The following is a 26400-nucleotide window of genomic DNA, read 5'->3' as shown; positions in this document are numbered from 1 at the left end:
GTCTGATAAAGTTAGTTTTTACATTTTTTAAACAACTAAGCTGTTAACAACACACCTACCCACTGCCATTTCTGAGACACAAAGCTTTAACTGTAAAACAAATACTGTTTTCCCATAGAGAAGAAATAAACAGCCGACATTTTCTTGTTTGTTTAGTGAAGCAGTTCAATCAGATTAAGGGATTTTGGATAGTATTGGATTTAATGCTTTTGGCTGTTGTTTTTTTTTTGATATCCAGTTGAGTTGACTTGATCATGATTGGGCAAAGTACTTTACACACAGTTAGTGCGTATGCAGCCCTATTTTCTGTAACACAGCATTCACACCTATTTACATTCTGTGGGCACATTTCGGCAGAGGGTTCAATATTTTGCCCCAGGCCACTGTGAAAAGGTGGGGAACCTTTTCACCTAGAGCACTTAGGTTCAGTGAAGCCACCTGCGGGTGGTTAGCTGACCTTAGAGTGAGGCTGATAAGCGGTGTGTGTGTGTGAATTTACTACACAGAGACATTCAAAGCATGGTTTTGAATGTTGTTGTTTATATTTTGCACGTTTTACACAGGATTAAGGTTATTGATTTGTTGTGTCTGTTGCTGTTTACCTACTTTTACCGTCCCAATAGTCCAGTCCAATTAGGGTGGAGCTAGGAAGGGTATAAGAAGCCACCTTGATGTGCTGTTAATTAGCATTTTGAATTTGTTTATACTTTAGTTGTTTGCCTGAGACCATGGCTTTGTCTTCTGTTGCATGTTTGGTTAATAAAACTGCAGCTTTTTTGAGCATGAACTTGTGTTTTCTCGTTTACGTAGCCGTACTACCCTGAATGTTATAGACAATTTGGTCTGAACCACTAACTCCTCTAACTCCTGATATATTCCATGCATACAGATTACAACATATTAGCATAACCTTTATTAATATGCTTTGTGAGTAATGTGTGCTGGGCACACTCAAACGTACAAAAGACCATTAACTTTTCACACCTCAGTCAGCAAAAACTGTGTGTTTGAACTTGGAGATTTTACTGTGTTGTGTTAATTTTCTGCAACAAATTGGAGTTAAATATCCCAGTGCGGAGTGATGCATTTACTTGGATCGGCACACCTGAGCCTCTTTAATCTGAAGTCCACAAGGTCAAGTGTGTTTGTTGCTCTGCTCTGCTCGGTTTTGCTGGCATGACATATTGACACGGCGTACATATGTGTGCGTGTGTGTATGTCAGAGTTGTATGACGGTGTCATGTCGCACATAGAATACAATAAGGGGGTGTTGGTTCGAGTTGCTGAAGGCGAATGGGCTCATAAAGTGTGATTCCTCACCTCTATTGCACACACACACACACATACGTATGCCACTCCCTCATCCCCTGGCCGTTGATGCTTAGCTCTGACAGTGTGTGTAGGTGTGTGTCAGAGCCAAGGACAACACCATCAGTCTGCGGGATGCACCCAGCAACATCCACCCTCGCACTCACACACACAAACATGCGTACACAAACTATTTTTTTTTTTTTTGTTTAATTTCTAGCCCTGAAGGCCAGCATCGTAACAAACACAACACAAACCGTACGCTTCTTCTGCAAGGTCAGACTGTTGGTTGTGGTGTGTTTATGTGCTCTCATGCCCTTTGCCAGAGTTGTAAATGTACTATAACTTTTTTTTGTTTATGTACATAACCCTCCTGTATTTCTACAGGAGCACAACATCCCGGTGGATATGGGCTACGCTGTGGCCCCTCACCACTCAGGTGTGTACCCGGTGCACATGCAGCTGTATGAGGCTTGGAGGCGCGTGTGGAACATCCGGGTCACCAGCACCGAGGAGTACCCCCACCTTAAGCCTGCCCGCTACCGTAAGGGCTTCATCCACAGCAACATCATGGTGAGGAGACAGCATTTGTCATGTTCTGTGAAAATCCTCAGCACACACACACACATGTTAATGTGCTCATTCTCATTCATATCCATGAGGTGCTTTGATCAGCGCTCCTATCTCTGAACATATGTTAAAATGGATTAGCATCTTCATGGTTTCAATTATTATTGAAATTGACTTCACAGGGAAATATCTTTCTGATTATTATTGCGGTTATCCCTGTCGATACAAGTCAGTGTTGGTGAGATGTTTTGGCCTGACAGATGGAGGGCACATGTGTGTTTGGTTTGAAAATGAGAGCTGAGTGGGTCGGTCAGATAAATGTGTTATAAATATCACAGCTAAGTGCTCCTGTGAAGTTATCCCGTGTGTTTTTCCCACACTGATCTTGCAGTGATCATAAATCAAACCTAACACCCGGAGCAAATTATGCCGCGCTTTTGCCCGCCAGGAGGAAAAATGATTTGCTTAATTCATGTGACTGAAATTAAAACAATGAATTATAAATTGTTCCAGAAATGAAATCAAAGCAAGCCTAAATGCAGAATCATTTACTCACAAGAGACCGGTTTGGGGCTCTGTTCCTTTCTTATCTTACTTTGAAAGAACAGTTTTTATCAGCTCTTTGTGCAAGCGCTTGCTGAAGAGTAAATTGTGTGCTGATTATTTCTTGTGGTCTTAAACAAAAAATCAATAGCACTGTTTGTTGTGTGCAACCTCTGTGTACAGTAGTTGCACTGGTGTGTGTGTGTTTGTGTGTGTGAGATACAAAGTGTTTGACCCTGTCTCACCACAACCTGCTCAGATCCCTGTTGGTTTAATATTTAATGGCTTCTCAATGTATGAGCATGCTTTTCTGTGTGTATGTGGGTGCATGCGTTTGGACGGTATATAAGCAGGATATGTGTAACCAAATAAAGATGTGGTAATGAGAGGATTTTTACTCTTCTAATGCCTAGATAAATGATTCATCAGTTGCTGTTTGAGACAGCAGTAGAATAAAGCTCTTTTCACCTCACTTCACCCTTCCTTCTGTCTGTCCTCCTCCTCCTCCTCTTCATTCTTTCATTTGTCAGGCAAGGCTCTTTGTCACCGTGCACAACGGCTCTCTTATTGACAAAAGAGCCAATCACATTTGACACCAAAATTACCAGTTTATATTGTTCTGCTGTATTTGGGTCTTGAGCAAAACAATTTGTACAGACAGCAATGTCAATTTCCTAATCAGTCCCTGAAGTCTGCTTTTAGTTCTTGTCATCCTGTCACAGTGTCATTAAAAAAGCCACTTAATCCAGCGTCCTTCCAATACAACGCCAAGCTGACAGTTTGACAGGCTATAATTTAATATTATACATTTCCAATACTGAGGTATTGCGAAGCACCAGCAAATCACTGAATTAAATATTAAACAAAAGAAAATACATGCAGTATTTAACACTTAACGTGTCACAAAAAGGCACTGCATTGAAGCAACAACAAGGAACAACAAGAAGAAAAACACAATAACAGAGGAAAAGCTTTTGAAAGAAAAAAAAAAAGCAAGCAGGGACTGAACTGAAATTAAATCCCAGACAAAACTTACTGTCAAGCTTTAGCAACAACCCCACGATGGATGAAACACTGTTTTTGAAGCCTTTGTTCCAAATCTCCTTCAAATGAAACTATCGACTTCTTTTTATGTGGCAGCAATCTTTTCTATTTTTTCAAGTTTCCGATTGGAATTCTGTTCGCGCGGCAACGAGCGCCAAGAACACATGCAAGTGCAAATCACATTAATTGCGACTAAGTGTTCATCAGCTGATGACAGCACTGTTGATGATTCTACTTAGATTCATAGAGAGCTATATATTATTTGTAGGTATTAAACTTCTAATTTAGATGTGTTATGACAAGAGGGCAATATTGTTTAATTAGTTTTGTCAGCATCTGGTTCTAAGGTCAGAAATAAACTATTAAATGTTGACATGGCTGGTAAATGCTCGTGATTAAATATCAGAGACGTAAACAGCTGTAATTCCATAACAGCTATCACCTTCACCATGTGCTGACCAAATGATTTGTGATATGACTGAAAGGTACACAGCAGCCTCATGGCCTTGATGGAAGCGCAAAAAAGAAAAGTTTGACCTTTTTGAATGGCGAAACATCTTCAGCTTTACCCAAGCTGGGCCCGGTGCCTACAGCTAACTCCTGAGGAGGAAAACTGGATTAACAAATATATCAACTAGCCACAATTATTATTATTATTATTGTTATTATTTGAGGCTGGTAAAAAAAAGCGAAAACAAAGTTGAACATTTTTCTGAGAGTCAGTTGTGTGGGTGTTTGTATGTACATGTATGCTGAATTAAAAGTCTAAATCACTTCATGAACCGGTGAGCTTTGCTGACAAGTTACCTACTTTCCTGACCCGTCATAAAGTTACCGTGGGACATCTTTCACCTCCCTCCCATTTTCTTTACCTTTCACATTTTTTCACTTCCAATTTTTCTTGCAATTTCTGTCGATTAATCTCCTTCCCCTCTGCCTCTCTCCATCTTTGTTTGCACAGAGGAGGACAGGACGTTGTCTGAAGGCTGTAAAATTGTTGTTTGTGCGTCTCTGTCAGCAGATTGAGAGCCACCCACTGGTCCCACAGTATTGGAACAAATCAGACTGAGAAATAGGGGAGTGCTCTGTGTGTGTGTGTGTGGGTGTGTGTGTGTGTGTGTACATTTCTCTTTAAAATGTACTATATCAGTTTGAGCTATAGCTCTGTGGATAATTGGTTTGGTGAAATAGTGCTGAGTGTCTGTGGCTCTGATGGCCTTCTCCCTCTCTCTCTCTCTCTCCCTCTCTCCCTCTCTCTCTCTCTCTCTCTCTCTCGTGTGAGTGCGAACGAGACTACAGTGTTTTATAGATAAACCAATATCTACGCTTCCAGCCTTTACTCTCTTCACACATAGAAGTGCCCCACAAGGAGTTCACAATAAAGACCTCTTCTCGTCTCTTCTCTTCTCTTCTCTTCTCTTCTGATTCATCACCTACTTAGCACTTGATCTGTCAGGACATATTGTCAGCATTTCTTTAAGGATGATTATTAAGATTATGAAATATCAATCTACGTTGGCCTCAATGCTCAAGTATAGCGGCACCAAGCTGTAAAGACTAAGATTAACTTGTGCCAATAACGAGAATGTGAGCAACTTTGATCTGTCAAGGCACTCTGACTATGCGACTCACGGAAAAAGGTGTGGCAGTGTACTGCCTGTAGTATTTCCATGGCCAAGAATGCACAGTGCACCTGTTTGTGCTGGTGCTAAAAGTAATCCATTACTGCTCCTGCTTTCGTAAACAGCGAGGCACCAAAAATATCAAACAGGTGTAGGCGAGGGAGAGGAAAAAAAAAAAACCGAAGAGGGCCTTGAGATTGAACTTCACCAGTGTAAATTAAAGCATTGTGCCATGCACCTGCAAGAAAGTAGGGTCTCTGTTGCTGTCGTGATAGAAATCTCTGCCGGGCAGGTCCAGACAGAGGACTCATAGCTCAAGTAGACATGGAGGCAGTAATTGGTGTGTCCTTTGACAACCGTAATTTGATTCTCACAGGCATTTTTCACTGAAAACGTGTTGACTTGTCATCACAGTTGGAGCTAATAACATTTAATTATGAACCCCACTCCCATTGGAGAGTCCCAGTGAGCTGCGTCAGTGAGGCGGCTGTCGTCTGGACAACATAGTATTGCACTGGAGCAATGGAATGGAGCAGAGCCATCATTTATGGTACACCTGTGCTTTTTATCCTATGAAAAGTCACAGTGACAGTGGTGAAAATGTTATTCGCCAACACTGTGACCTGAACCATCTGTAGAACGGGTACCTGTGCTACTTCACTGTAATATTTATCATTATCATTATTATACCATTATGCATTTTCGCTGGATATTTGTCATCCTTTACGCTGCTACTTAAAATCGTGGTTGTTATTTTCTCTCCTCTGTGTATCTGCTTTGTTTACACTTTGGCCATGATTAAGGCTTGACACTGAAGACACTGAACCAGCATTTTGGTTTCCTTTTTAGTGTAAAACGATTAAATTGGGGTGATTTCATTTGCCCTCAAAGGGAAACTCTGCCGGTTTTACATATGAAATTCTGTTTACAGGTCTTGGGTGTACAAATGCACGCGAGAAAAAGGTTTTATTAAGCCTTTCGGGGCTTCGGTCGGAGCTGAGAAAAGGCTGTGAAAATGCCTCGCTGTTATCGTTCAGTGGAGTACTGTTTAATGGGTCATTGAAAACTAATTTGTTTCCATAAAATGCCCCTTGTCTTAGAAATGTGTACCCGCTGATCATGCACTGTGTAAACTGAAGACGTGTGTTTTTATGTGTGTGTGTGTGTGTGTGTGTGTGCATTTGCAGGTGCTGCCTCGTCAGACATGTGGCTTGTTTACTCACACCATCTACTATAAGGAATATCCTGGTGGACCCAAGGAACTGGATAAAAGCATCCGTGGGGGAGAGCTGTTTCTCACTGTGCTGCTGAACCCAGTGAGTCAGACGCACACTCTTACACATGCAAATGGAAACATACAGTGTGAAAATTGGACGAATGTTACTTACTGTGTAGCGTTTTGTACCTTAAATGGGAAGCAACTGGGTTTCCCTTTATCTCACTGTAAAGGTAACCTCCTCTGTCTGGTTGTTTCTTTTTTTTATTTGTTGTGTGTGTGTGCATACATGTGCTTAAGTTTGTGTGTGTGTGTGCACATGCCATTTTTACTGTCATGGACTGCTTCACACTTTCTCACTGTAGAGCTGGGCTCATCTACCCACTTTAAATTAGGTCTCACCACAGGGGGCTCACTGTCTCTCTCTCTCTCTCTCTTACACACACACACACACACACCCTCCTCCTCACCCTTCCCCTGCTGCGTATGTCAACTCAACTTGATTCCGCTTTGAATTAAGCAACAGAATAAGGCTTTTGGTGGCATTTGAGATGCTCACCCTGACATGCCCACTGTGAAAGGCAAAAGAAGAAGAACATTCACGAGAATTATTCACAAACAATCTCTCCTCGAGTCAAACCCTGCACATGCACACACACAAAGAGGCTCAAGGAGCGGGAGTCAGCAACACTGGAGTGTCAGGTAGGGGAGTGCAGAACCGGAGGAGCTGTCAGAACTCAAGGAACATCACAGAGTCGAGTGCTGCTTCACACAACAACCCCATCTAGCCCTTTCTTCTCTCTCTTCACCACTTTGTCTCTGTCTGTCATTCTCTTTGGTTTTGTTTCTCATTCCTTTCTTGTTTTCTTTCATTATTTTTTGGCTCATTTCTAATGTCTATCTTTTAATTTTGATTTCATGTTGTGCGTCATTCTTTACTGTTTAGTAACTAACTTTTTTTTTTTCATTATGTCTATCCTGTGTCTCTCAGTGACATATACATAGAAAAGCTTGTTGTACTTATCTGGCAATGGATTAAACACAAATTCATTCAATTTATATTAAGTTCAAATAATAAGAATTAAGCTCTATTTGGCTCCCCCTAACTCCTCTGATCCACATATTACACAAAGTGTTTTTCAAATGTTCCCTAGCAGCAACAATGATTTTCTAATAATAGTCAAACGCTGTGGGGGTTTTGTATAGAGTAAACATTAGAGGCAGTGTAATTTACCTTTTTCTATCTAAGGGATCGAATGATTTTCCTTCTGATGTATTGTTTACATTAAATGAAAGAAATGATATTGATATGAGTGTGACTTATACGAAAAAGTCCTTCAAATGTTATTTGTATAGCAGCAAATCAAAACATACATTATCCCAAGGCACTTAACAAGATGATAGGACATTATATAGAGAGAAGAGAAACTCACCAGTTCACACAATGAGCAAACACAAGGCATCGGTGGAGAGAAAGGAAAAAAATCACTCACAGAACCAGACTCAAAGATCATGTGCAGCCATCTGCTTTGCCCAGTTGGGGTGAAACGAAAAATGGGGGACAGAGGAGAGGTGGGGAACAGAAAGGGGGGAGAGAAAAGGACAAAGGAAGGTGAGGTAGAGAGAGCAGATATATAACAGTTGCATTAAGTGTATGCTATCTGTTCCGGGGACATTGGATAGTAGTGACCGTGTACAGCACTTTGGTCCATTGTGGTTTGTTTAAAGTTTCTCTTGTTTCTCTGTTTCTCTTGCTTTACAAAAGCTACTCAAGTAGTTTATTCACACTAGTTCCTTTAGTATTGAGCCTGAAATACATTAACACTGTGGAGAAGTATGTGGGGGGGAGAAAGCACACATTTATTTGAGTGACTGAATGAATGTCCAGACTAATATGTTTTCAGGCAGTGCTGAGTATGCAGAGTATAAATTTAAAAATGAGTTTTGGACTTAATTATAGCCTGATTTATGGGACAACCCACAGAGGACCTCAAAAATGTCACCTGTTGTTTCTCCAGTTTCCCTTTTAGTAGCAGTAATCACTTGCAGGGTACAGACTCCTCAACACAACACAACATACTTACACACACACACACACACACACACAAACACACCCACACACTCATTACGGGTTTGACATTCCTCTTGAAAGCCAGAAACACCAAGGCTAATTACATTTTTTCCTCTGTCTCCACTTTCTCTCCCTCTGTCCCTTTATTAATCAATGTAATAAAAGATGAAACTCTCCTCTTGTATCTCCTAATGAAGAGACCTATTAAACATAATAGCAATTTAACCACTAAATGAGATCTATCTGCCATGACATACCCCTAAGTCCACACACACACACACACACGCACGCACATATACACGATCACACGCATCAAATCAATTCAAATCAAATAGCAAAAGTGCTACAACAGCCGCGCAACATACAAGACCACATAAGCACATACAGTACACAAAATAACAACAACTATGAGAAGAAATGGACTGTGCAGTATGCTGTGCTTGCTCTAAACACATAACATATAATGTGGGAGTGCATACATATGTACATACAAACAGAAAAATTATTCTTTTTTTTTCACTTCTGTCTGCTCTTGTATCAGACACACAAGCTTTCATTAGTGTGTGCACTTTGTGGAGGTAAATCAATAGTTTTCTGTAGCTCACTGTTTTAGTCCCCCAGGGATTTCCTATTGTTTGATGGTCTGCACACTGGCAACATTGTCGCTTCATTCTCAATGACTCTAAAGCACGTTCAGCCTGTGGTTACAGTTTACCACTAACAACAAGCAACTTATTGAATGTGGTGTGTGTGTGCGTGTGTGTGTGTGTGTGTGTTTGTGTGTGTGTGTGTGCACTCATTCATGTGTGTTTGGTTACTTTTGCATCATTCCGGGTCACATCAGCAGTCATCGAGCTCCCCATCTCTCATAAGCTCAATAATCGATCGGACGACCTAGACTCTGCAAACAGCCAATAGGGCACAAGTCATTCCCCAATAAATGGCGAGTGAGAGGGGGAGAGACACTAAGAGCTGGGTGAGAAGGTGGCAGACAGATTGAGATTTAATTTTCAGGTCACGGCATCTTGTGTCACTTGTGAATCCAGACACATACTGAGAGGAAGTGATGCACATACAGACCCACATGCACACAGAGCAACACACACACACACACAAACACACACATACACGTCTGTGTATCAGCGTCCCAGTATCAGGGTGTGTATGTGTATATTTGTATAAATGTGTTTTTAGCTGACAGGAGCAGAGCTGTAGACATATATCAGGGCTGACATTTAGCGCTTAGCTCTGCCACTAAGCTTATTAGGCAAACAACAAATATCAGCACAATCTCTTTCCTTCCGAGCCCTCTGAAAACCCTCACATCCCTCACACTTCCTCTCCTTTCCAGGGCTCTGGTTGCCATTTTTGGCTTGTTGACTTGTTTTTATCTTAGTGCATGCAATGCTTTCCCTAGCCCCTTACCCTAGCTTTAACCATCACAACTAAGTGCCTATCCCTAACCATGAACCTTATTCTAACCCTAAAACCCCCTAAAATAAAGTCATAACCACTGAAAAAGTTGTGTGGACCAGACAAAAAGGTCAAAATGTCCTCACAAAGGTTGGCTTGTGAGGATTGTTTTTGGTCCTCATAAAGATATGAATACAGGGCTCATGGAGCAGACAAAAATAATTGAATTGACATAATTTGCTGTATTGATGTTCAGTTTTCAATTATCCACTGATGAGAACGAGACAGCGAGATTGACTGACTGTGGGAGAACGAAGAGGGAAGTGAGTCACAGCAAGAGTGGACGGGTGAGGGTGAGGGGAGTTGTGGAGCTGGGAGCAAACTAGTAGCAATAACAGGTCAATCTAGTAGAAATGTATGCGTAACTAACCAGCTGCACTCTAAAGGAGAGAAAGAAGTACAGACATCAGATATGTAGAGGGATAGATAGATAGACAGACAAACAGATACATATCTATGCTATATATATGTATATATATATATATATATATATGTATACACACACACATGTATATGTATATATGTATACACATTGGCAAATCTTTAATTTATAATATTTAGAGTATTTCACAAGTGTATTCAACGAAATACATGTGATGATTTTTCTATGCAACAGCCTGTAAAACAAGCAAATGTCATCACAGATACCTTATCACGTACCTTATACAAAATCTAAGACCTCTAAGATCTCTTGTCTCATGTCACGATATATAGATTTAATATCGATATATTGCCTTGGTCTGATAGACAACGGCAGTGAGGTAAGGGAAAGCTGGTTGGGGAGGTTTTTTTTTTTTAGCAGCAATAATGGAGTAATCAAGTGGAAATAACCAGCTACACACTAAAGGAGAGAAAGAAGGCAAGGGCAGACAAGACAGATACTGTAGATAGATAGATAGACAGACAGACAGACGAAAGGGCACCAAAATAAGTTATTCAAAAATGCAATCATGTTAGAGAGGATTCCAACATGTACCAAACTCAAATACATGATTAACGTTCTTATAATCTTCCAGGACACTGTGTGTGTGTGTGTGTGTGTGTGTTTGTACATGGTTTTAAAGAACATCACTGCGTGTTGAACTGCCATGCTTCATCAGCACATCTAGGTCAACATGAGATAGGAAAGGGAAGGACATTTTTTTTTTGAAGTTGAGAGAGTGAGCACAAGTCATTAAAAAGAAAAGAGAAGAAAGTGGAAATTGAAGCTGCATAGAAGAAAGGAGAGGCAAGGACAACGGCCAAAGATTAAAAGAGGGAGACTGTGGGCTTGGAATTATTTCTCTTATGACTACACTTCTCTCCCAGGCTGGTTTCATGAATGATTTGAGCCCAATTCTGGTGTTAAATTATAAGTGTTTTATTCTTTCTCAAAAGCATGTGGGGTGCTCAAAATAATGCAATATTCAGGAGCGCAGATGTGGCGTTTACATAGCTCAGTCAATTGAATATTTACCTGCCAAATGGGTTGAGGCTTGCACAGTGTCTGACGATTAACATTCTCTCAAGTAGCTCTCTTTTTTGTATTGTATTTCCAGATTGTCTCTCTGTGTATTTCCCTATGTTAACTGCCTATCTGTGCTTTTTTTTTGTAGTGGCCTTTTTTCGTTCAGTGCTCTAAAATACAAATCATCTTCAAGTCTGCCATTGTTTGAGTTGGCAGCCGTTGCTTAAGCTCCATAATGACTGTTTTCTTGTTGAATAACACTCACATCGTCTGTGTCACTCTCCCCGCTGTGTCTTCCTTGCTGTCATTCACTGCAGATCGGCGCGCACACACATACACGTACAGAGGCCTGTACTAACACTATTTCTGCACTGTTTAATTAAGACATAGGTTGCTGAATTATTTGGTGGGGATATGTGATCACATTTGAATCACCTCACCTGCATATAAAAACACAAAGCAAACATGGTGGCATCATATTCACTTAGGTCAGACTCGTTCACATTCACCAAGTGCACAATTCATACTTCAACAGGAGCAGTTTTGTGTTTTTGACATTATGATTCAGTGAACAAGATAAACAAGCAAACAGTTTTACTGTCGAGTGTCTAAGAGCTCGGTGACGCTTTGACAGTGGTTCCACACTGTTGCTCGAACATCAGTTGGATTGATATGAAGCAGGCATGGCTGGTGTGCGCCTAGTTTGCTTAGAGAGAGAGCATGAGATAAGAAGGCAGTGGCAGATGCGCAAAATTGGTCTGGCACACATAAATGAACAAGCATAAACAATCCCTCTGACATGCACAGACACCCACAGACACATAAAAAACGAGTGTGACATGCATACCCTTGCTCCTCTCTCTCTTCTTTCTTTGTTGCCTTCTTTGTCACAGAGGCACACTTCAGTTGCCACATGCGTGTCTGTTCCTTTTCCTCCCTCCCACAGTGTCAAACACACACACACACACACACACACACACACTCACTCATTCACCCACCCACCCATCATCAGTATTCTGAGACGATCAGTATTCTGAACAGCTTTACAGGTCGCCGGACGCTGATCCATCAAACCCTGACACTGTGTCGCTTTGTATCTACGGCAACCTTCAGCATTAAAGAGGAGCACCGACACTCTCCTCTCGGCTCACACACACACACACACACACACACACACACACACATACGCACGCTCACATTCATCAAATAATTAATACCGTAATGGCTGATGTTACCATTTCATCCAGATACTTCACGTTCTCAAGCTCCCTCCAATCACAAAAGAAGTGTGTGTGTGTGTGTGGGTGTGTGTATTGCCCTGTGGTAGCTATCTTATCCTGTCTCTTTGATCAGCCGATGAAAGCACTGGGGCATGGACAGATAGCCTGGACCAACACACTAACGCTCCTTCACTGAGTCTCTCGTTCTCACACACTTTAACTATCATAAACACACTCCAGTGCACTTGGAAAACACGTTCCACTGTGTATAGCTGCATCTCTCCCATCACCCAGTGGCTATGAGGAGTATCATGCTGCCTCCTCTGCTTTATCTGTTCGGAGTAGTGAATACATCAGTTCTGTTTATCTCATTTTCTCTCTCTCTTTGTACTTGAAATTGTTGCTCTGAAAGTGAATGCATAGTCATACGTAACAAAAGTGAGTGTGTGACTCTGGAAATTGACAGCAAATATTGAGACTAGGTCAACTGCTGTTCACTTTGCAACTCTAAAACCATCACACGCTGAGAAATAAGACGCCTGCTCTCCACTGCAGCCCCAGCAGCAGTTATTACATTTTCTGTGCCGACTTCAGTTTTCATTTTTCATTCGAACTTGGGAAATAAGATTTTGACTTTATCACAGTTTTTGCACAATGCGGTAAGCAGGCTGCTTTCCTTTACCCTTCTGTGTATCTGTTTCTCCACTCCAGATCAGTGTGTTTATGACTCACCTGTCAAACTATGGCAATGATCGACTGGGTCTTTACACGTTTGTCCATCTGGCCTCCTTTCTTCGCTCATGGACGAACCTGAAACTACACACTCTTCCGCCCTTGCAGCTCGCTCACAAATACTTCCAGCTTTTCCCAGAACAAAGGAACCCTCTCTGGCAGGTGTGTTTGCATGGGTATTTGCCCACATGTATGGGCATGTGTGATTCTACACAAGTCTGTACATTTTTACTGTGCTTTTTTATGCACTAAGATCTTATTGTTTATGCTGCCTGAAAAAAATAAGAGCAAAGTAAAAGAGAGAAAACAAGTACCAATGTGGTTTGGTTTGCTTTGTTGTAAGAGCCACCAACAGAATGTGAACAAGGATTTACACCAATTAAATTTTTTGATGAAGGGATTCATGTTTTCTTTTACTTTTACATTAATAGCACTGCCTTTTTCTACACAACTGAAGTTCTACATGCACTTTAACTTCCACTGTTTATTTATGTGTCACGTTGCATCTGATCCTGCAGAACCCATGTGATGACAAACGACATAAAGACATCTGGTCGAAAGAAAAAACCTGTGATAGGTTACCCAAGTTCATGGTTATAGGGCCACAAAAAACAGGTGAGCCAGACACACACACACACACACACACACACTCAAACATGCACATTCAACAAAGAAAACTCCCTCTGTATGCCCAGGTGTGTAGGTACTCCACATCAGAGCCCATTCATTTAATCCCCCCTCGCCCTTTGGTGCTGTCAAAGGGAGACAAAGGAGGAGGCTTTCACCTTCTTTCTTCCACCCACATACTCCCAGCTTTAGATGTACAGCGATACTGTATTGTGCTCCCACCCTCCTCCTCACTCTTACTCTTACTTTGACTCTGTCACGGCGACAAAAAAGACATTATTAAGATGATTCATCTGTATACACTACGTCGGTGCTGGGTGTTGTTTCCATATGCTGGGATTTTAATTATTGTTGTTGGTGGTGGTGGTGGTGGTGTTAAGTGGTGAGGAGCATCCATAAAGCTGCTAATTAACCAGGTGATCGTTTTCTGAACGGGAGGATAAGGGTCATTATAGTAACACGAGAACACGCCACTACATCAGTACATTTCTCATTTCATCAAAGGGTGTCAGAGATGTTAAAGCTCATAGGAAACGGGCTGAGTGAAGATCAAACAGGAGTATGAGGTACAGAGCAAGAAGAGAGCTGTTGAGGGTGAATGGAGGGCACAACCAAAGCCTCGGCACTGATTGGAGTAAAATGGTCTTGAATCATTTCATGGGGAAACCTATAATCTTTACACACACTTCTTGTGTTATCCCCCACCCGGGACAGCAGAGCCCAGCACAGTAGTGCGGACTAGTTGTTTGTGAGTCTGAACCAACTAGAAAGTAGGTCCAGTGCATATGATTTTGGAGGGTTTATTAGCAGAAACTGCATTTACTACCCATAAGTGTGTTTGTATAAGTGTATAATTGCTCTAAAATGTAAAAAGTTGTTTATAAATATAAGCCTTATAAGCCTTCTATATGTACTTTAGCAAGGGCAAGGGCTTGAATGGACAAACAAGACAGAAACACACACAAACATGATGAATGACAATAAAGTGTACTTTGAACCCTTGAACAGTATGTAAAGTAATATCATAGTAATCAACCCTCCATCTGACCTCGACATCTCGTTGTACAATACCAGTATAATGACAATAAAGTTGCTTTCCTTTTCCTTCCTAAAGGCTGCCGTAGTTCACCTACACGGAGGATTCTTCCATTTGTTGCAGTCTGTTGTTTCACTGTTAGATGTCACTCATTTTTAAACACTGGACCTAGAAGTATTACGATAACTTTATTAACAGCAACATAGCCTATGCCACACACATGCTCAAGTCATGACTTCATAAGACATGAAATCTGATAAAAGGGCAAAATCATATGCCCTCGAAGGCATAGATATTTGACCCTTGAAGGAGAGACCATATCTGAATTAATGAAGGCTGGCTGTTCATGTTGTCACGTCTATCTACAGTCTATCTACCATGCCGTTTGTCAGCATTACAGCTTAACTACTTTAATACAGCTCATATCTGGTACAGGCAGGTTTTTATTTCCCCCAAAAGTCTGCATCGCCATAGTAACATTTAACAATAGAAAACAGGATAGTAGGGGAAAAGAACCAAAAAGTGGGAAACCTAAATGGCCGAGCACACACACATACACACAAATATGATATGGAAAATATGTTGAATTAATAGTGTTAGGCATTTGTTTTTAGGCTTACACTACTTTAAGTGTCTTCCATCGCTATCTCCCCCAGCTCATAAGTACCCAAAACAATCCATCCTTGTTTATGTTCAATTATTTTATCATAGACAGTGTGTTGCAGAGGTTTTTCATCTCTAAATTTGAGTGCATGAAAAACTTATAGTGGTTAACTGAATAAACTAAATCAGAAACAGAAATACTTTTTTAAGCCCTGGGGAGAGTCTTTTACTGGAGAGGCTTTCTAACAAGCGCATACGGGATACATTATATTTTTTTTGTTCTAAGGAAATGAGATAGAGTGTTAAATGTTTCTACTCTGTCTATAACTCTGTCTACTGAACTGAATTAACCAGCCACTTATGAATTATGTCCATTCTTTCAGGAACGACTGCACTTTATCTATTCCTACTCATGCATCCATCCATCTCCAGTAACTTTCCCAGTCCAAAGACGTACGAGGAGGTCCAGTTCTTCAACACCAACAACTACCACAAAGGAATTGACTGGTGATAACACACACACACACAATCTTTCATTCTTTTGTTGGGCCTTTTATTTCTCAAAACCTGAAATGAAAATAACAATTATCTTTTAAGCCAGTAAATGGAAGTCAACAGACATATGGCTGCCTAAATTGGGTTACTTAGCTGACAAGACACAGCTGGCGCATTATCTAAAGTCACTCAGCAAAGACATGACGCAGCATATTCTTCATTAAAAAGTGGGGAGGAAAAAAAACCTTCATAACAAAGTCTTGACTCACTGTTTAAACAGAGACAACAACTTTAGAGGTCGTGCATGACTGAGAAAACGAGTAAGAATTTAGTCATGTGCATGAGGTTGCAGTAATCCTTTTTGTTTCTGTGTACTGTGGCATTGCAAGTGTGTTCATGATTCCCTCTCAATGTTGTCCATGTTTGTCTGTTGCCTCAGGTATATGGAGTTTTTCCCTGTGCCATCTAATGTTAGCACCGACTTTCTGTTTGAGAAGAGCGCTAACTATTTCCCCTCAGAGGAGTCTCCGAGGCGAGCTGCTGCCCTATTGCCCAAGGCCAAGATCATCACCCTGCTTATCAACCCCGCTGACAGGGCTTACAGCTGGTATCAGGTACACTGTGCACAGACAAACACAGAGAGAATACATTAGACATCGCTAACTGTACATGTGTCGTTTTTTCGCCGTCACTCACGCACACTCATATCTCCCGTGCGGAGTTGATGAGATCAATTTATCTGCAAATCTCACCAAGAATGAGGTCATAGGATCAGTTGAATGACCGAATGGAAGCAATGCACATTCAGGGTGAGGTCTGTGATGCTCATCTGGCTGTCTGCTAACCTCTCCAGCATCAAAGAGCCCATGAGGACCACGCTGCCCTGCAGTTCACCTTCTATGATGTCATCAGTGCCAGACTGGGAGCGCCACCTGAGCTGCGCTCCCTACAGACCCGCTGTCTCATCCCCGGTCTCTACTCCACACACCTAGAGAGATGGCTCACGTACTACCCTGCTAACCAAGTATGTGCAGAGACAGATAAGGCACTGTAACAGGTTTTAGCACTAAGGTCACCGTTAATAATATACAGTGTACAACATCTCACACACATACTGTAATTTAAAAAAAAACAACCTTTGAAGGTTACCTTTATGACAGCACTGTTGAACATGATTTACCTAATATCTGCTCACTGCTACATACAGTAGCATTTCTCTGCACATTACCTGGCAATAGACAAGTCAAGTCACAAGTCAATACAATAGTCAAGGGATACATCACATTGCTGTCAAAGCTCTTTTTTCCAGGTTAATTCAGGTTAAGCCATTAAAAGTGAATGAGGTTACCCTGAAAAAGCGTATGCTGTGCTTTTATTTTTATTCACTGCTTATGTTAATGCACTGGCCATTTATCAACTGTATGAATGTATCTGTGTGAAGGTGATGATCATAGATGGCCATCAGCTGAGGAGTGACCCTGCAGCAGTGATGGATGTCGTCCAGAAGTTCCTGGGAGTCACTCCCCATTTGAACTACTCGCAGGCCCTCACGTAAGTGTCTTTCACACAAAATGTCAGTCTCTGCTTCAAAGCTGTCCCTGGTGTCCACAGTCCTCGAAGTATCCAAGGGTAAAAGCACCTTTCACCTTTTTTTACATTAAAAAGAAATAGTTGTACAGACTCAAGCGGTAGCAGGACTCTAAACCTAAATCTGTGTGAAGCCTGACATCTACTGGCCGTCTCCTCTTTTTTCAAGTCCCTCGAGCCAGTGGTGTCATAGATGGCGACATCACTTGGCACCACAAAAGAAAAAGAGAACAATAATAATCACAGCATCATTTGTGTCCTTGGGGTCATGTGAAATGTGTCAAAGTAAGGAATAGAAGGCAGGACAGAAATTATTCGGCAGCATGGAAAATTAATAAAAAAAAGTGTACTGATGTACTAATAAAATATTGGGTATTTTTTGTTCATTTTGGACATTTCAATTTTATAGGCAACATTTCACAAATTATGCACTCCATAACTAGATTAGACGACATAAATAGAATTTGCCACTAGAAGGTGCACTGATTTATATGGTAAAAATGGTTGGTATTTATATAGTGCTATTCCTAATCTCAAGTCAAAAGCTGCTTTGCACTACAGTTTTGCTATTCACACCCATTCACTCACATTTTAATACAGTGCATGGATGTGCAGCACATTTCCTATCACTCATCCTTTATACCCATTCTCACGCTGCCAGCACAGCCACCAGAAACAATGTGGGGTTAAGTGTCTTGCCCAAGGACACATTGGCATTGAACCCACAACGACGACTCACTCTACCACTGAGCTACCATCGGCCCATTTAAAAGCAAAATGCTTATGTTGAGATGTATACGTGATAAAGATGTATGTTCAGAATTTAAGATTAGATTAGAATAGAATAGATTAGATTAGATTAGATTAGATTAGGGAAACTTAATTTCAGTAATCCTCAAGTCATGGATCAACCTTCAAAACACTCAGTAGAACACTGAGGCACCACAAATTGCTCACTGACATCGGCAGTTTAAGACATTATTTAGGGGACGGTCGACATCTCAAGAAAATGTTTGAACTATTTCAGCTCATCCTCAACCTGTGCTTCATTAGAAATGCTGCATGCGATCTTAAACTTTGGTTGAAGTGGAAAGCTGTTTACCTCTCAAGCCCCCACTCATCACAATGCAATCTGCCTGCAAGTCCTGAAATCGCCAGACAGGGACATCAGAAATCTTCACTCAGATTGGGACAGAAAGTGCCTCCGTCTCAAATCACAAGCCCACATGAATATAAATAATTTGTAAAGCGATGCATTTCGACAGAATCATAAGAAAACGCTGTGTGTGTGCGTGCGTGCGCGCGTGCGTGTGTGCGCGCGTGTCCGTGTCCGTGTCCTGTGTGGAGAACGCCTTCTACTAAAACCTAATCTAATTCTCCTTCAGTAGTCTGACAGATCCTCTACACTGGAGGCCTTTTATTTAATCCCTCTCTCTTTGTGCGTTCTCTTGTTCTGACTCCTGTCAAAGTGAAACTAAAGCAGTGGCAACCACTTCTCTTAAAGTGCCATCCACCCATGCCACCAGATTACAAATAATAGTAATACAAATAGTTGCTTATTTCAGTCACATTCACACTACCAGTCATACTTTTATTGCAAAGCCGGGGAAAAATGTTTTATTGTTGAGATTATTGTCACCCTCCCCTTTCTCTGTCTTTCGGTCTATATTAGTTGTTTTCTGTTCTGTGTACAGGTTTGACCCTCAGAAAGGATTTTGGTGTCAGCTCCTTGAGGGAGGAAAGACAAAATGTTTGGGAAAGAGCAAAGGGAGGAAGTACCCACCTATGGACCCAGAGGTAAAAGCTATATTTTATGTGTACATGAATGTGTGTGCTTTGAATGAAATGTTTAAAAAAGACAACAACTGTTGACAGTGACAGTTCATTTCCCTCAGGACTCAGTGTATGACTGGAGACTTTCAGGCAATCTGATCCATCCAGAAAGATACAACCTAATTATGAGGCTTTAGTTGTGAGTGACAGAGAAATGATGGGCGGATTAATGGAGGAGCAGAGGTACAAACCAGGAGCATATCCAATTCACAAATCTCTGACTTCACAGAAGAGTCTGCATCTACAACTTGACCTAATAGCTGCACCTGAATGTCCCCTGTAATTAAACTGCATTGCAGTTTTCAAGAGAGGGACAGAATGAGTGGACAAAGGGGGAGAAAGGAGATGGAGAGAGCTCCTGAAAGGAGAGAGGGAGGAGGTGGGACTTCTAACAGCGGGTAGAGACATTATGGATGTCATGTATCCTTCATGTAACGTTCTCCCTCCCTTTAAACTCTTTTCTTAGCTGTGTTCATACCGCTCTGCATTTAGTGGTCCCCAAGTCCCTACTGAGGAGGAAAAAGCTAGATCTAAATATGGTGACACATCATTAATCTTGCTATATTTGTTGTTTGCCCCCGACTCCTGTGCTTTCTTCCTTGTTTTCTCTCCCTCCTACCATACGAGTGTTACTCCTTGCAAATGCCTTTTTTTCCCTTAATGACCTGTTTCAAGATTTCCTTCTTTCAAACTTTGTTTTCCCTCTCCTCAGGCGCGTGCATATCTCTCCAGGTATTACAGGGAGCACAACGTGGAGCTGTCAAAGCTGCTGCATCGCCTCGGACAGCCGCTTCCTTCCTGGCTAAGAGAGGAGTTGCAGAAGGTCAGCAGCATTAAACTCCATGGCACTCATTTCACAGCATGTGCATTTTGAAGTCTCCAAACTAATTTGCTTCAGTGAATTTGGTACGGCTGAATTATTGAGCACGTCTTTAAAATTACTAAATGGAATTCAATTAAAGTTAAATTTGGGATGCAAACTTGGTTGATGTTGGTTAGTCTTCTTTACTCTGCATCAGTGTGAGTGTGGCTTGCCAGGAAGCGATCAACCCGCACTGGAGAAATTAGCATACAAATCCATGAAATCATTAAAATTTGATGCAAATGCTGCTTGGCGCATGGAAATTTATGACCTCACCTTTTCAGCTGAGGCCCACACACAATCTAATGAGAAATGCAAGAACTAAGAGAGAAAGCACTCTCGCAGTGTTATACACAGTTCATATTAAGTAAGCAGCATAAAACAAAAGGGTGGAATGTAGAGTAAATAAGGATTGCTTACTGCGAGAAAAACAATTCTCTTTTTTTTTTTCACATGACCTTATTGTGTTAAAAGTACATTTTTAATTGAATCCAAGCATCTAAGCACGCAGCTCTACAGCGGGAGTCTCTTGACAAGTCTGCTTAGGTTTGCCAGTAGATTCACTGGTGTTTTCTCTCTTATATTTATGGTTTGCAAAGGGAACTAAATGTAATTAAATGCCATTTTCCCTCTCATTTTCCTCCCTTTTGTGATTCCCACTCAATCCCTTCCCTCTCTGCCCCTCTTTCTTAAGGTTAGATAACCTTTGCATCCATGAGTCGGGGTTAACTGTCAGTGAGTCAAAGACCAGGGGATGACCAGGAGCCATCAGATTCACTGTCTTTTAGTGAATCCTGAGGTGAAGGTGAAGACCAGGAGCCTTGTTTCTCTCAGTGACTTGGACACTGCTGAAGGAGGAGAGAGCAGAAGTCCCAAAATGGAGAAGAGCTGTGCCGGAACTGCACTACTGGATGGATGGATTGATGAATGGAAGGATAGATGGATGGTTAGAGAGACAATTTCCCAGTGTTTCTTCCAGCTCTATGTAAAAGTGGGACTAAAATGATGAAGAGAACTATTGAAGACAAGGAGCATATGGCGAGTCCTGATGGCCAAACCCTGCCCTGAACTGTGCTGGACTCTCGTACACATCTGCAGTGACTTTGGTGGTTGACCCTCTCTTCTGATTTTACTTTAATTTCCACGTTTAATTTATGTTCCCAGAACAGCGCTGGTCAGCTGTGTGTGGTTCCCATTGAAATGACTTTGCACTAAGTTCTGTTCCGTTTTTCTCCAAGACAAAACAAATGCACCCTTTATGGTTTGCGTTTATTTTTTTAAAGAATTTATATCACGTGGACAGAGAGAATACGGGAGCGAGATAAGTGCATAGACTCAGGGTGAGTTTCAGGCTGTATAAGTTGTAAATGTTTTTTGATTTGTTTTGTTTTTTCCTGGTAAATCTGGTAACTTGTTTTCACCCTTAGAGATGTCACCCAAGGTTTTCATTGGAAAGTGTGGACTGGAAATGATTTACGAAACCTAAGATGCATTGCCTGCTCATTATTTTCCTGTGACAAGCCATGCAGGAGGACGCTGTGCCCGTTTAGCAGAGCATGAGTGCTGATGATTTCAGCGCTAAGGACTGAGGAGACATGAGTCTGAGGGAAGAAAAATGACCAAAATGACTCTAGAGGATATGACACTAAATTCCAAGACTCATTAAATAGCAACTGTACTTGCTTACATTTTGTCAGTGTCTCTACTCAGTCTCAACCTCCTTTTTGTTTCCTTTTTAAAACCAGTGGCCTACATTGTTTAGCTTCAGTTTCAATGCAAAAAAAAACCCCTAAATGTCAAACACAGAAACCAAAATTAAAGGAATGGATATGACTGACACCTTGTCTGTTTTTTAATGAGCAAGCCAACACACATTTACACTATGTGGAGGGACATGTCTGCACGCTCTCTCACTGTTTAACTGCCGTCCAAGGTAAGTGTATGAGCCATATTAATTTTGTATTATTTTCATGTCATTTTGCTCCGTGCCACTAGGGGGGGCTGTATTTACTGTGTGGCTCAGCTGACCTCGAGTCATTTAACCAAGGGAAACCAAACACAGGTGTTGCTGATTTGGGAAGCAAACGACTGTGCCTACAGCTTTGTGATTTGATGTAGTGAGCAATTCGGTTTGTTGTTTTTGTTACCTGTATTATGAATTAAAGTTATTCCTGTTGTATGATTATGAAGGAAATAAACCTGCGAAATAACTGTAATGTTACCGGACTTTCCGTTTTGCTATGTTCGAGCGCACAGGGCGGACGTCAAAACGAAATCCTCCGTATTAGCAACCAGTACTGCTTAGTTTAGGACGCAGCCAGTACATTTAGGTCGAAAAACTGCTTCGATTTGGAGTACAGTATCTCCGCCTGTCACGCGGAAGACCGGGGTTCGATTCCGACGGGTTACGTGTTCATTCATCGAAACCACGGATGTGAGGTGGGCAAATGTTTGGAGTTGCCAATCGCTTATTGGAGCTGAACCGGAGAGAGCTACAGGGCCAGCGGAATACCAACATCATCACACCGGGAAACCATTCAGCGGCCAACGCTTGATTGGGTATGTGTTGATCAGCGCTGATATTATGAATAGCCATGGTAATTTGTGTGTACACTTAAACCCAATGCTTTGGTAGCAGACTCGCAACCGTCTGAAAATAACTCTTGAGTTGTTGCGCAAAGCAAACTATTTGTGGGCGTATTGATTAATAAGCCAATTCACTTTGCTGGTCATTATGCTGAAGAGGAACTTGGCCATGAGACTGAGCTTGGTGTGGGTGCAGGGGTAAAATCTGTTACTGAAAAACGTGTGGTTAAATTAACACCCAAAGCTTTGTTGGAAAAAACAAGCACTTTAGAAAAGGAAAGAAAGTATAACTTTGGTGAGAACAATTCACTAGGGGGCAGCCAAGGGATATTGTACACAGCTGCCTTCATATGACTGCAGATAAAAGATATGCTGTTGCCAAGAAGTTGCTCAAAGAGCACTTTGGAAATGAGTTCAAGATAACAGCAGCCTACATGGAGAAGGTCACAGGATGGCCAAGTATCAAAGCTGAGGACACCGAAGCACTCAAAGCTTATGTACTTTTCCTCCGTGAGTGTTCCAACGCTATGGATGATCTTTGGTACTAGTAGGAACTTAACATGCCAGCAAACATAAATATTATATAGAGTCAGAAGCTTCCATATAAACTCAGAGACAAGTGGAGAACAAAGGCATGTGAGATACTGTAGAAAACTGGTCGAAGAGCACGATTCTCAGACATTGTGAAGTTCATTGAGCGCCAGATCAGAATCACTTCGAATCCAGTCTTTGGTGACATACAGGACACCACCTGTTATCAAAGGAGCTATAAGAACAATCAAGTTACAGGTGAAACCGTCACAGGTGAAATCACAGCTGAGAAGAAACGGCTTTGCAACACAGGCGGTCATTGAGGATGGATGCAAAGCAGACGCTTACAAGAATGAGGATGGATGCAGCAAACCAGATGGTGACAAGAAGGAAAAGGCTCAGAACAAAGTGACATCCTTTACCAAGACTGATTCTATTTTCTGCCTGTATTGTGATGCTGGTGGTCATGTTTTGGAACAATGTTTTAAACTGGGAAGGAAGACATACAGGTAGAAATTGGACTATCTAAAGGAGAAAGCCTCTACAGATCAGGAAGAAATGTCAAGGGAAGAAAATAAGTTTATGGAGATAATGGAAAGCTTCAGAACGGACACTACACGTTTCAACTGCCTTTCAAAGGGAAATCTGCTTTGATGCCAAACAACCTTGGTGTTGCCATTTAATGTGTTTGTGGTCTGAAAAGCTTTCATGATGAGTACAACAACTTTCTTGCTGATGTCATTAGCAATGGCTACGCCGTTTGAAACACCAACAGGAAAGGTGTGGTATATCCTGCACCATGGTGTGTACCATCCACGGAAGTGATTGAAGGCAGAAGATCTTGTGAAGCAAAGATGGATGGAAGGCCCAGAATTCCTACAAGAACCTGAAGAAACGTGGCCGACCTTTCATGTGGATACAAGTGTCACTGCCGACGACCCAGAAGTAAAGAGAAATCTGACGGTCAATGCAGTACTTGTTGACACCAACGCTACATCACAATTGAAGACCCATTTCTCTGATTGGCAAAAATTGAAGGTTGTAGTTGCATGGCTCATTTAGCTGAAAGGAACTCTGTTCAAACTAAGTAAGAAAAGAAAAGAGTTGGAGCTTGCAAACACCAATGCTAATGTAACAGCAAGTTTGGATGTGCATAAGGAGATGCAAGCTTTCTCAACATCACTTGGGAATCAGAAGGTGACGCTCGAAGATCTCTTGGAGGCCGAGATCTCCATAATCACTTTTTGCCAGCAAGATAGATTCCCCACTGAATTTGCTGCACTAACCTCTGGCAAACCACAAGTGCAGAGGAAGTAGCAGCCTCTTCAAATTGGATCCAGTTCTAGAAGGAGGGAAACCAAACACAGGTGTTGCTGATTTGGGAAGCAAGCAGTTTTTCGACTGTGCCTTCGTGCTTTGTGATTTGATGTAGTGAGCAATTCGGTTTGTTGTTTTTGTTACCTGTATTATGACTTAAAGTTATTCCTGCTGTATGATTATGAAGGAAATAAACCTGCGAGATAATTGTAATATTACCGGACTTTCCGTTTTGTATATCATATATCATTTAGTAAAATGATATATGTGGCTGTTCAGAATATGTGCCTACCATACAATAACATTCTGATAAATCAACATCAAAATGCAGCTGCATCAATTAGAAAAAGAACATTTGCTAAAGAAATTACATTTTCTATTTCTCTCAGAATCAAGTATGTAACATTTTATACCTACGTTTATTTAGTAAGTGAAGCTTTATTTGAAAAGCGCCTTTAAAAAAAAAAACTATTTACAAAGTGCTTTGACAAACACAAATAAAAATACACACATATATATATATATATATATATATATGGTGGAACGAGCTCCCCATCGACATCCGGACAGCGGAAAGCCTCCACATCTTCCGCCGCCGACTAAAAACACATTTCTTCCGACTCTACCTCGACTAAGACGATAATGACGACGACAAAAAAAAAAAAAAAAAAAAAATATATATATATATATATATATATATATATATATATCGCACTTATGACTAGCACTTCATAGTTTGATTTACTTGAAGCTCTTACTTACTTCTAGCTCTTATTTGTACCCAAATGTTTAAATGCACTTATTGTAAGTCGCTTTGGATAAAAGCGTCTGCTAAATGACATGTAATGTAATGTAATATATATATATATATATATATATACATACATACATACATACAGTATAAATAAAACAAATAATAATAATAATGGCTATATTTACACATCATGGGATGGAAAAAGGGGGAGATGGAGCAGCATTAGAGGACAAAGGAAATTATTATTACCTTATCAGTAAATTGATTTAAGAAAGAAAAGCAATGAGATAAAAGTGTAAAAAAAGACAGCATCACATAAAGGCAAGTCTATAAAAATGAGATTTAAGAAGTGATTTAAATGATGACACTGATTTAGCAAGCCTTATCTCCGCGTGTTTAGTTGGAGAAAGTTATGAGCCATCCAGGGGTTCACGTCTCAAACAGCAATGAGGCTTCTCCGATTGTTGGGTCTCAGCGGGAGGTATATCTGTGTAACGAGTAACTTGATTTATTTTTGTAGATTCAATTATAACACAAAATAGTAACAATTAATAAATTACAATGGAAGCCTATTATAATAGAATACTATATATTATAGCTAGATCAAATGAATAAAATTATTAAACTCCACGAATGCCTCAAAGACATAAAGTCCTGGATGACCTGTAACATTTTTACCTTTCAACTCAGCCCTAAACATCTTAAAGGAAAATAATCTGACCATATTGACACTTTGGATGACTTCCCTTCCAATTCCACAGTAAGGAGCCTTGGATTTATTTTCACCAGGACATGTTATTTGAATCTTCTACCGCTTCATCCTCCACATGAGGGTAGCATGGGGCGCTGGTGCCAATGCCAGCAGGGAAAAGGGCAAAAGGTGGGAGTTGGTGACCCTGGAAAGGGCCACATATAGACAAACA

At 41.0% G+C, this 26400-nt stretch overlaps 1 protein-coding gene across 3 annotated transcripts in view; it reads left to right on the top strand.

Moving 5' to 3' along the window:
• Positions 1–22126, top strand: part of ndst3 (N-deacetylase/N-sulfotransferase (heparan glucosaminyl) 3) — an 87206-nt gene extending 65080 nt beyond the window's left edge. For 2 of the 3 annotated variants that reach the window (XM_058639613.1, XM_058639612.1), the window contains 11 exons: positions 1696–1881; positions 6275–6403; positions 13226–13408; positions 13765–13861; positions 15896–16019; positions 16447–16621; positions 16861–17031; positions 17449–17558; positions 19289–19391; positions 20140–20250; positions 20989–22126. In XM_058639613.1, coding sequence (XP_058495596.1) covers positions 1696–1881; positions 6275–6403; positions 13226–13408; positions 13765–13861; positions 15896–16019; positions 16447–16621; positions 16861–17031; positions 17449–17558; positions 19289–19391; positions 20140–20250; positions 20989–21018 — 1419 coding nt within the window. In that variant the 3' untranslated portion in view covers positions 21019–22126. Of the gene's footprint in view, positions 1–1695; positions 1882–6274; positions 6404–13225; positions 13409–13764; positions 13862–15895; positions 16020–16446; positions 16622–16860; positions 17032–17448; positions 17559–19288; positions 19392–20139; positions 20251–20983 lie in introns of all 3 variants that reach the window. The other variant, XM_058639614.1, reaches the window with a different exon arrangement.
• Positions 22127–26400: the final 4274 nt, after the last annotated feature.

This window comes from Solea solea, chromosome 10, assembly GCF_958295425.1.
Source record: "Solea solea chromosome 10, fSolSol10.1, whole genome shotgun sequence".
NCBI classification, from domain to species: Eukaryota; Metazoa; Chordata; class Actinopteri; order Pleuronectiformes; family Soleidae; genus Solea; species Solea solea.
This window is presented reverse-complemented; position numbering and strand designations above follow the sequence as displayed.